At 39.5% G+C, this 12309-nt stretch overlaps 1 protein-coding gene across 1 annotated transcript in view; it reads right to left on the reverse strand.

The window, feature by feature from the left end:
• The window catches only part of tmem260 (transmembrane protein 260), a 29731-nt gene extending 23962 nt beyond the window's left edge, over nucleotides 1-5769 (reverse strand). Inside the window, exons 1-2 of the mRNA XM_007553019.2 lie at nucleotides 5365-5769; nucleotides 490-521 (exon numbers count right to left, since the gene is read on the reverse strand). Coding sequence (XP_007553081.1) covers nucleotides 490-521; nucleotides 5365-5473 — 141 coding nt within the window. The 5' untranslated portion in view covers nucleotides 5474-5769. The remainder of the gene's footprint in view (nucleotides 1-489; nucleotides 522-5364) is intronic.
• Nucleotides 5770-12309: the final 6540 nt, after the last annotated feature.

The following is a 12309-nucleotide window of genomic DNA, read 5'->3' on the forward strand; positions in this document are numbered from 1 at the left end:
AGGGACAGCCTGCGAGGCCCTGGGGAGGCCTGAACGGCAGACAGGCAGGCCACACGGACTGCAGCACTAACCGCAGGATTACTGGCATAGTGACACCGACACAGCCTCCCTAAAAGGATCACAGCGGCGTAATAAACTTTATTAAATAATAAAACTTATTATAACTGTTAACCCGATTTAGTTCATTCTTTGCGGCTTACACACACACACAAAAAAGAGGGGTGGATATAATAAGCCTTATACCGTACATAAGGCAAAGCCTACAAAAGCCATCGCCTTACCATTGACTTTAATTGGATTTGAAAAACGGGTTGCAAATTATAGCATTCTCTACTTGCAACTTAGTAAAATAAGTGTATAGAAAAGCAGGGGGAAAAACCTGTGGACTGAAAGTAAATTAATCTGCTTTCTGCCCATGCTTAATTAAACTTCCCTAATGCTTATAAGAGTTAATGAGTGAATTGATTAAACAATACGGCTAATACTTACCCCCAGCTCACATGCAGTGGTGATCAGCTCTCCTGTGGAAGGGAGAAGGGAAGGAAATTAATGTAAACCCAATAATTATTATTAAGAGACAAGTCTGCTCCCAAAGTTTTCCCAAATCAAATACTTGCACTGGGGTTTTGCATTAATTTGCCAGGATCAAAACCTGCAAATCTTCCCAGTGTGACATTTCCTAAGCGGCACGCTCATTCTCTTCATCTTCCGCGTCTCCCCTGATGCCACCCTCCCTTCTTCTGCACACACACACACGCAGATATAAACACACGCACAAACCATGAGACTCCCTCTCCAATGCCCTGTCACACAAAGACACACATATGCAGATCTGAGAATAATGCTTCCACTTCCATCCTCCCCGTGCATCAGGGTCCCTTCCCTTCTTCCTTTCTTTCACCGTTCAATGTGCCTCTCTGCCGCTCCCACACTCCCAGTGTCTTAGTGTCTCCTTTAGTCCGTTGGGCACAAACAGAAAAGGCTACGTCGGTGACAGTCACAGAATGAGGTAAGCTTTAAAAAAAAAAATAAGAGCCAGCTGCGCAGTTTTCTGACAAGCTCTGTGTGAGGCACCGCACAAAGTGAAAAGAAAACCCCTAAAAGCTATTTGAGGCAGCTTTAATGTATCTGGGCGCAAACCCATTTGTGCCAGAATACACCCAGAGCGTTTCAAATTATACTGATTTTTCACCCAATGTTTGCATCTCCCACTCATGGAAATTGAAATTTGGTTCAGATTAAATGACATTGATAAATGCTGGGGGGATCAAGATGGCTCCCTCTACTGGTGCTCCGGGGGAAGTCCTCTTCTCGTCACATTTATCCAGTGAAAGCATGCAGATGATGTTTACTCAAGATTTAGAAGTCAAACTAGTTCTCAAACTTACCAGAACAGAGAAATGTAAAACCACAAACGTCAATGTATTATTATTGGAATTTTATGTGACAGACCAGCACTAAGTCGTCCATAACTGAGGTGGAAGGACAATTATACATGTCATTGGAGGGGTTAAATAAAAATTTGAAAAGTGTGGCGTGCATATGTATTCAGCATGTATAAGCAGACAGAAGTCACCTAGTTAGAAAATAAAGTCTGCCTGTGAGTAATGTTTAGCACAAAGGCTGTTTTGGCAGATCCTGAATCAACCACCCACTAACAAAACATGGTGGTGGCAGTGTCATGCTGTAGGAATGATTTTCTTTAGCAGAAAGGGAAGATGTTAAGAACTGAAGGGAACTAACATTGCAAACTGAACCTCATAAAATAAATACTGCTCTAAGAAAGGAAAATTATGCATCACCAGGGAAGGCTTCCTAAGAACAAGCTGCACAATTTTACAGCTTAACAGTAAAATATTTGCATTCATTCATATTTTGAAAAGTAAACACAGAATTTATTGTTGTTTTTATTAAACATTAGTGGAAAAAAGTAAAAAAAAAAAGTCAGTTTTTTTAAATTTGGAAAAAAATATCAATTTGAGTTCTTCCTTTTTAATTACAAGAATCAAAAACAGTTATTTTCCTCACAAGAAAGATAGTAGTTGTGTATAATCTCTAAATCGGTGATTTAGACTCGTCTCCAGCTATTTGCCATGAAGAATGTGCAAAAATGTCAGTGTCTAGATGTCCATCAACACCTCTTCTGATTTTTATTTATGAAAAATATTCCAAACCATCCAGAATCTTCCTTTCACTTTTCAATGATTTAAAATCACACCAAACCACATTGGAGTTTGTGGTTGTAACGTGACACAATGAGAAAAAGTTCAAGGGGTAGAAATACTTTTTGAAAGGCGCCATAAAAACGTAAATGGTTATTTCAAATGCAAGCAGCTGTAAGAGTGTTTACATATCACAAATAAACATGTGCAGAGCAACAACATCGTCCACAACAGACCTCCATTTTAGAGCAGAATGGCTGAATTTCAGATGGCACTGGCTGCTTCACATATTTTGCAACCCTGTCGATACAGCGAATTACGATGCCTAAAATTCTGCCACATGAGGAGCCCAAACACTTATCAGTCTAATGGACCATGAAGTCAGAACTCCTCCACCTGCACGGCTTAAATGTTTTTACAGCTCAGTTTCACCTGGCATCAGCCGCCAGCTACCAGCCATCATTCCACATCACACTTTCTCATCCTTCATCAGTTTCTCAATTTCACTCATTTTCCCGCAGTAGTGGCACACTTTTACCCCATTCAGCACAGAAACTAGCACTAAGCCAAAACATTCATCTCAGTGCCACAGAGATGCGGTTCTACAGCCCCAGTACTAAAAAGGGAAAATATTGACTCTACAGGGATGCAGCACGGGTGCCAAAAGTCTTTGTGATTGTGGAGCATGGGCACCCACATCAGTCTTCCCATAATCCCCATCATTTCCACACTTCACATTCCTAGACAACAGCGTACCCACGGGGCTGCGCTCAAGCCTCTCCAGGGCACATCACACCTAAAGAGATTAGGACACAGAGACGGAGACCTGGAGAATTCGGAAGGGTGTTCAGCTGGCACTATCAGAGCGGGCATCCTGCACCGTCCCTAAACACTGTGGAGAAGGGGCTGGCCGTTTTTTCAAAGACCCTGCTAGACAGCAGCACAACCAGCAGGGCTACTCAGCGCTCCAATTGCCCGCTCCTCTCCTCAGCTCTTTTTTATGTGGTCGAGCTTTCCTTATCCTTTCATTCTCGAGAAACGCTTTCCCTTCTGCAGCTGAGCAGTGCACACCTAACAAGTAGAGCCTTCACGCCTCCAAGTCCACATTTATAAGTTTGTAACCTTGCCATCACTCCTAAATAAATTAATTGTATGAGGCATTACCTCTAATAAAATGCATTTTAGGAATGGTAGACAAAAAAACCTGGACTTTACCTTTACAACATCCTGAGTGAGATGTAACAGAGCTGCAAATTAAATAAATATATTACCATTACCGAATGTCTCTGTTGATATCACAGGTGTCATGTTTTAGCTGAAATATTTAGGTATAGTCACGGTAAATAGAAACTACATAATTTTTCAATTTTAGGATTTTACACATCAGGACATAGTAAAACTGATCTCACCTTAAGGTTTAAATCTAACCACAAGTGTGTAAAATACACAGCAATTTCTAAATTGTATGAAACAACAATTAACAAGACAAGACAAGCTGTGTATGAAAAAAACTAACTACATCCTTGCTACTTTTGTTGGAAACCATAAACTAGCAATTATTCAGATACACTCAATTACACTCATCTTAATTTCACTTACCACCTGTAGGAAAGCAGGAGATTTGACACTTGGTCATTTTCTGCAGCAACACAATGCAAATGAGGAACGACACTAGCAATGACCCAAGAGATGCAACAGTTTCTGCACCAACCAAAGAGAAATCACAGAAAACTCAAGTACTCTGTGTCAGGCTGCACAGTTAGCATGTAACTGGTGTTACACAGTTAGCATGTAAAATGCTGAAGTTCATGCAAAAAACAAAAAACAAAAAAAACAAAAAAAGATTTTTATTAAAGATCATGGGATGAAGCCACTTCCCTCTAAAAACAATATGGCAGCATGATGTCTGGTCTGCATCTGATCAAAACTCCATCCATCCATCCATCCATCCATCCATCCATTTTCTATACACCCTTGTCCCTAGAGGGGTCAGGAGGGTTGGGCTGGTGCCTATCTCCAGCTAATGTTCTGGGTGAGAGGCGGGGTTCACCCTGGACAGGTCGCCAGTCTGTCACAGGGCAACACAGAGACAGACAGGACAAACAACCATGCATACACACATTCACACCTAGGGAGAATTTGGAGAGGCCAATTAACCAGACAGTCATGTTCTTGGACTGTGGGGGGAAGCCAGAGAACCTACCATGCACAGAGAGAACATGTAAACTCCATGCAGAAAGACCCCAGGCCGGGAATCGCCATACCCACAAAAAATAATTTCATTTGCTGTTATGGGTTGCAGCTTCAATAATTTATGTAGCTAATGTAAAGTATATATAAAAAAGAATGTCACTGGTCTACTTTTTTATTGTATTTGTAATACAGCAGATGCTTACTGTTCTAGATTAGGTTCAACAATACAATGCTTAATTTACCTAGAGATAAGTAAAAATTTCTGTATCTCTTTTTAAGTTCAAAAATATATTCTATAATAATGTACCTGATCTATTGGATGAATAAAAGGACTATTACATGGCTTACTTTGTTTACTTGGCTTTTATTTTGTTTACCACTAAATATCAACATATTGACTAAATGTTTTCTGTTGAATGACCATTTTATAACTTCTTACATTGTTTTACAATCAGCAATTGTTTTGACCTTTTGGTCACAATTTTCAAATGACCAAAAGGTCACTTGAAAAAGTACATTTTGTTTCACTGTAAACAAAATGTACTTTTCTAAACAGTACATTTAAACAGTGCAGCTGCCTTATATTTTGAACCATTAAACTATTTGTTTTGATATACAACTCTTAAACATTTCACATACACCCCTTTTAATATAACATAATGCTGTAAAATCTGAAAGAGAATTTTATTGTATTTTAACCTAACAGCACTTTAATTTTTCAAATGTAGTTATCAAACATAAATAAAACGATTTTAACACTTTATTTAAGTTTTTATCTATAAAAAAAAATTGTATCAGTAGCATACTGGGAAACTGGCCTTTTCTGTATAACTGTACATTAACAAGTTTAGTTTAGAGAGCTTTATGATAGACCTATTATTTGAATGAATGTACCTGCAGCACCATGGACAGCACCATCTCAACAAGGCGCAGCTCTATTGGCTGCCCCTGGTGAACAACAACAAAGCCACGTGACCTCAGCAGCACGAGTTAGCCTGGTAGCACCAACCTGAGTCTCCTCCGGGTACAGTCCTCTGCACGCAGGGTACATACACTGCCGCTACGAAGGCGACCGTAGTCCCGGTCAGTATCCAGCCACCCTTCTGTTCCGCAAACATTTTTATGCGCTGTAAAATCCAGGAAGATGTCAGCCGTGTGTTGCTTAGCTAGCAAGTAACACTTAGCATGCCTCCACATTTAGAGCCAAGCATTTTAGACTGAACTCTGAGCTATTTCCTGTTGTTAACTACACAACCACACACGGACAACGTGTACCTAAGTTTATATTTTGTCTACATACATGGCTTTCGTCTTAAATGCATGATAATTAGCTAAGTTGAGGCGTTTTAGTTGCCTTGGATATAGCATCCGGGGGCTACACACGCCGTCTAGAAAACCTCGCGATATTACCGAACGGGAAGTAGTGAAAGGAAAAGTTATCAGAAAATCTGGAGATATAATCCTATCAGTGTTCGTGTGGCTCAAGAGACAGAAACAGCTGCTGTTACTGACTTTACTTCCACTCACATGGAGAAAATGATCTGTGTTTATTTATGTTTACTTATTCGACGGTCTTTAGAGACTCCAGAAGCAAAATAATTCTTCATGTGTTTAATGCAGTGCATAGATAATTGAAAGATGCCTCATCTGCAATGTTAAAGTTATATTTATCGTTTTATTTGTTTCAAAAACACATCTGGCATTTTTAAATCCACACTTAAAGGCATCTATACAAAACATTGTTGCTTAGTCTGAGCCAAAAATTACCTATTTATTTTTCAAAAAAGGTTAATTTCCACACATGTGCTCTTTAGGTTTATCATAGGGACATTTATGTATATTGAGTTCCCATTTGCACTCCTCATCAGTATCTTAGAGTAATTATGCATGCAACACACAACTACCAGAATTTGGTACCCATGTTTGTGTTCATTGTGCGATGTCTAATGCACGCAGAGCCTATGTTATGCGTACATACATTAAGCTCCAAGTCCTATAGCAAGTTGATTGTTGGCATTGTTAGTGTGCTTTTTCAAGTTTTGATACTGTTTGGGCATGTTTGTCAGACTATCCAAGTGTCCAATTTTCAACCAGCAAGCTGTTGATTCTAGGTCAAATTTTAGAAGGTAGTCCTCTATTGTCATTGTTCAGTCAAGTCTGAGCAATGCACTTGTATCTCTGACAGTAAAACAGGCCTATAACTAAAAGGTTTCTTCAGCAGGGCTGTAAAGTGAGCTTAACAAAAGTATGGACTGAGAAGTTGCAGACAGAGTTAGAGATGAATGGCTGCTCCAAAATTGACAACTTTAAGCATAACTATTTGCAGGGCAAGTCAAATATTTAATGAGGATTAATTTGATGAAGCAAAGATTTGATGTAATTGGCCACAATAGCAAAAAGAATGTTTTCAAGGAGTTATTGTGAGGCTTTAAAACAAAAGAACATCATATTAACTGTGAAGTATGATAGTGGTAGCATCTTGCCAAGTTTCTCTATAACTTGCAAAGGATCATTTGCCCATTTATTAGAGTTGATGTGTGTATATATTTGAGCCTGCGCCGGTAATTTAGATGCTGTGTGGTTTTGGGAAATTTCTCTAAAAAAATTCAAACATTTTCACAAAATTCTTGTATTTAAAAATTCATTGAAGTTGTTTCTGAAATATAAATCCAGCCTAAAAACCAAAAATTCAGATTTCTCATTAATAAACCAAAATAAATGCAATATATGCGCGTACATGAGGAATCGATTCAAACATTTGACCAACACAGTATCACTGAAACATTTTGGTTAGTTTTACGTATTCAACAGCATTTCTTGACCCACAAACTGCTTAAGAAACAAACATCACATATATTTAAATTTAACTCCAAACTTTTATTGCAGCGTTTTAAAATCTCACTTTTTTTTTTTACTTGATTAAAGCTGCATCTTATTACAGTTACTAATTTTCTTTGACGCTACACCTGAAATGAGATACTCAGTCTCATAAGTGTCTCACAAGCGCCCATATTTCAGAGGTCAAGAGGTGACTGTACGTAAGAAATTGGCCTATTGAACTGATAATAATCCCGGCTCACCATAAATGAGTCTGATCCCCCAGTACGTTGAGCTCTCGATGAGGTGGAGTGGTGTCAGCACCTAACTAACTCTCCGATGGTTCTCTAATCCTCCTCTTCCTCTCGCCGCCACCCTCACTGTCTAATCAGCCTCCGACACGCACACATACACACACACACACACACACACAGGCAATGCTCACATCCATCTGACACGCAGAAACCAAAGCACTCACCCTTCCTCAGACGGGGGGTTCGGTGGTGGCTCAGCCCTCTCTTCAGTGTGATGTCACTGCTAATCCACGCTCGGTTATCCGCTGGGCTGCAGCAGCGGCGGCAGAGGCACGTCAGGCAGAGATGGGTGGGGAGGTTAATAAAGCACGTCATAAAGACTTCTATTTTCATTTTCTACATCATATGCATTAATGCTCAATAGAGGGCTAATATAGACACAAATGTGGAGTTCTGATAGCAGAGATAAAACACATTCATCGAGGCCTGTAGCTCCAGTTCAAGGCGCAGAGGAATCATTAGAGTCTGCTGGATTAAATCCACACACACCCCTTGCATCCACAACATGCAAGGCCTTTTTTTTTTATTGATAGCTTGTCCAAAGAGAGGAATTACCCAAACAGTTGAAACTCTCATTCCATATGGCACCACACTATAACCATTAATAGCAACTGTGCTAAATTCATTATCTTTTCAGATTGTGTGCGAGGTGTATGATAATGTATGTGTGTGTTTGCATGGCAGTGTGTGTGATTAGAGAGTTGTAATGTTCCAGCTCTGGGGATTTATTGCATAAGATAAGAAAGGGCATTAATAGTAAATCGTGACGGTCCAGTGGAGCAAAACTGTCGGAGAGGAAATGCCGCCTTTGTCGAGACCTTTCTGCACTATCAACCAACACGTCGTTTTGTGATTTATTTATTTATTTATTTATTTATTTATTTATTTATTTATTTTTGCTAATGTTTCATAGCAAACAGAAACAGCAGAGGGATGCATGAGCAAGTGGCTTACGAGGCAACCGAGTGAAATTCCATCTATTTGGTTCTGTATTTTCCCCTACTTACCCCATATCTGTTTTAATCTTACCTTAAGCATCCTTGAAATGAGGTGTAATCCAGTTAAGCCCTTTTGAATCTGCTTCAGAGCCATTTTACACCCATTCATCACCCCGCAAACATTCTCAGCTAAACACATGCTCTGGGTCCACGAGCCAAAATGTTCGTACTGGAGACACCAAAAGATTAAAACGCTGCACTATTTGTGAGTGCAAAAAGCCAACCAAGCACTTTAAACCATGCAGCTGAGATTTGTCTCATTAGAAGGTGACAGTGAATAAGCACAACAATTACTCATCACCTACAGTATAGAAGGGTATTCTATAATGGATATGATTGGTGGGTACAAAAAAATTATGTAAATCCCAAATATTTGTGTTTCCAATTTCTAAATTTCAACCATGTGAGCTTTTTGAGGGCTAATTGATGCGCCTGCCTTCATTAAAAAGCAAAGTAGTAATACATTTTCGAAAAACTGAGTTTGGAAGATGTTTGAACGTCTTACAGAGCAGTGTTCAGTCTGGTATCTGAAAATTTAAAGTATTTGACACAACTGCAAACCTACCGAGACATGGTCATCCGCCTTAGCTTACAGGCCGGGTAAGAAATAAATACACGGTGATCCCTGGAGCGAAATCTGGAACAGGCTGCAAAACTCTTGAGGCTGGAGAGAAGGTACATCTTCCAGCAAGATAATAACCATAAACATACAGTCAGAGTTACAATTTAATGGTGCTGATCAAAGGATAAGCTTGTGTTAGAATGGCCTAGTCAAACTACAGACATAAATCCATCTGAGGATATGTGACAAGACTTAATATTGTGAACACTTTTCATCCAATCTGATTTTTGACAGAATTGTCAAAACCGTAAATACGCGGGTGCCCAAAGCAATTATACATTAAGTCGTGTTGTTCCTGAAGGGTGTGAATACTTTTCCATAGAACAGGTGGCAAACATTGTTATATGTGTGTCTGCTTAGTGGTTACATTCACTGACTTGTGAAGGGTGTTACTGTTTCCTTAGTAATAAAGATTAAACATGAAAACTTTTGCAAGGTTCGATTTGTGTCAGTGCAAAGGACAAAATGGCTCCGTCATCTGCGGAGGACTTTTCAAATGTGTGCTTTTGAAAGAGTTAAAAAAAACAACAACAAAAAAACACACACACACGCACACACACCTAATCATTCTATTATTGTGGATAAAAAGGTCCACATAGTGAGGCCTTGAACCAGCGAATGAGACTTCAGACAGATTAATTCTCCTTTGTGATCCTGTTCTCATTACAGGAAGCTGGGGACTCAAACACACATAATAACAGGGCTGACTGCTGTTCCTTTGTAACATGTGGCTACCTAAATGATCCTAAATAAGATAGATGACAGGGATACGGCAATTCATAATCTGTGTTTTGCACAATGGAGTATAATAGTCTGTAGAGAACAAGGGACAACACACAGAGCTCACGTTTCCATGGCCCAGGGCAGCACACCTCGTCGAGAGCAATTAAAATGAGAGGATTCAATTTTGTCAAACACCAGGAACCTCAGATAAATCGTGTATCTCATTTTCCAGCGCGGGATACTCCCTCACATCGGCGCTATCATGTTTGTTACGGTGTTTTTTAAGACACAGCTGGCCACAGAGCTGGTGAAATCACCCCCTTTCGCCGTTTCCTGCTAATCCCAATCATTTCTGGGAGACCCGGTGGTGGAAAAACGTCAGAGTCCGAGTACGCGGCGACTCAACGGCGGCCTCAAACAGGAAATTTAGCCTGAGCAGAAAAGAGGAGGGGAGGGGGACCGAGCAAGACAGCACGTCGCTGCGTGGTTTCCATGTGGGAGAAATCCACTTACATTAACTGATAAAGATTTAATTAACACCAGACTCTGCAATTACTCCATAATTAAAGTCATTTGGCCCCTTGTTTGGATGAGTAGGCAAGACGCCACATGCACCTCTGTAAGAGCAGAAGACCAAAAACATGACATGAGGTGCTCAAAGAGGAACCGCTTTAATGTTTGAATTTAATGCTTGATTTTCCAAACCTCTGCTGCCCACCATATGTTCTGGTGATGTACTCGTTTCTGGTTATTTGTCTTTTATTCAGAAACTCATTTGTTATTCATTGAGATGTAATAAGCTGAGTGGCGAGAGTACAAAGCATCATCAAGAACCACATGAAATAGTAAATAAGCGTGATGTAATCATAATCCTCTTCAAACGGCACCGCATACAGCTTCTGATTGTCTTATTCTATAGCTAGAAAGAAATATATGGATTCTGAAACAAAACATGAACACTTTCCTTGTCCAACATTAAGACAAAAACAACAGGAAACCCGGTTCGTTTACAAACAGCGAATACGTTGCAAGCCTGAAACTGTGAGAAATCAGTAGCAACCTAGGCTTGGGTTGTATGTATCTGCCCTGCAGAGGATTGTGAGGGGAGCTGAAACAGTCTTAAACATTTTATCCTGGATATAGTTCCTACCTCCTGCAGGATCAGAGCTCCTTCTCAGATCCAGAGTGTTTTATCTGAATTATTGATAGATAAGTGTTTTTAAGACTGCATACTAGTCTGTTTTTTATAGAATTACATAATGTTCTGTTTCTTTCATATGGTCCATTGTGTCTTGTAAATGTTACGTTTCTATCAGATTTAGGACTGGACTTTGACTGAACCAATCTAGCATGAATATACATGATGTTTAGAACTGCTGTCTTTCATTGCTGTCCAGTTTAATTTTTATTTTTATTTTACAGCTTCTAACAGGTTTTCTGTTACAAGTTATAAGTTAAGACCTTGTCTTATCTGTTTTCTAAATCCACTCCATATCTTTTGTCATACTCCAAACCAACGGCTCTGAGTCCTGGTCCTTAAGACCTACTGTCTTTCTGGTTTTACCTGTTTCCCAGCTGCTATGGATTCAGTGAATGGAAGTTTTGATTCTTCAGCACTGATTGGCCTGCAGAGGAGACGTTCCTGTCATTTGAATTAGATGTGCTGGAAAGAAATGACAGTACACCCCTAGTGACTGGATTTAGTGCAATATCTAAAATAATATATATTTTTTTCTGTTTTCAAAAAGAAAGAATGCTTAATCATGATTTATATCAGTTTTCTGTGAGAATATAACCAAACCAAGTAGAAAAAGTAAGAAAAATAATTATGCTAAATTACTAAACAGCTCTAGCTCGTGTGCATTTATAAACAGCAGCATCAGTCCTGCATGCAAACTTTCTCAATAAAAAAAGAAAACCACCACTATTCCACTATATTTGCATAACCCTGCCCTGCTTAAGGCAGAGGAGTCACTGAGTGATCCCAAAATTAGCATGCTGTCACCTTCGCCGTCTCTTCTGTCATTCAGCAAAACAGGCAAGTGTGCAGACATGTGAACCCATTTCCCATCTGCTGGAGAAATGTTAATCAGGACGCATGCCACCGCACAGCTCCAGTCCTCTCCCAGCGCCGAACCGACATGCAGTGTATTTAAATCGCTTTCATGTCCCCTTATTATAGAGGGAGATGGAGTCAAATAAGAATGATTGGAAATGTCATTGTCAGCATCTTGTGTTGCTTTTTCTTTTTTTAAGGGAATGTAAACATAAAAGGCAAAACATGGCAAACCTCTATATGTATACATCTGGCATTTCTTGGGAACATGACAGCAGTTAAACGGGGAATAAAAGCTCTCCGTAATTAAATTAGCTGTAAAAGCCTTGAAAATGCAAAAGATTCAACTGTAATACCTTTAAATATACAGCTGACATGCATCTCCTTTAGTTGCATATTTGCAGGATTTTTAGTCATGTGCAGA

This window comes from Poecilia formosa, unplaced genomic scaffold, assembly GCF_000485575.1.
Source record: "Poecilia formosa unplaced genomic scaffold, Poecilia_formosa-5.1.2 Scaffold54, whole genome shotgun sequence".
Taxonomy (NCBI): domain Eukaryota; kingdom Metazoa; phylum Chordata; class Actinopteri; order Cyprinodontiformes; family Poeciliidae; genus Poecilia; species Poecilia formosa.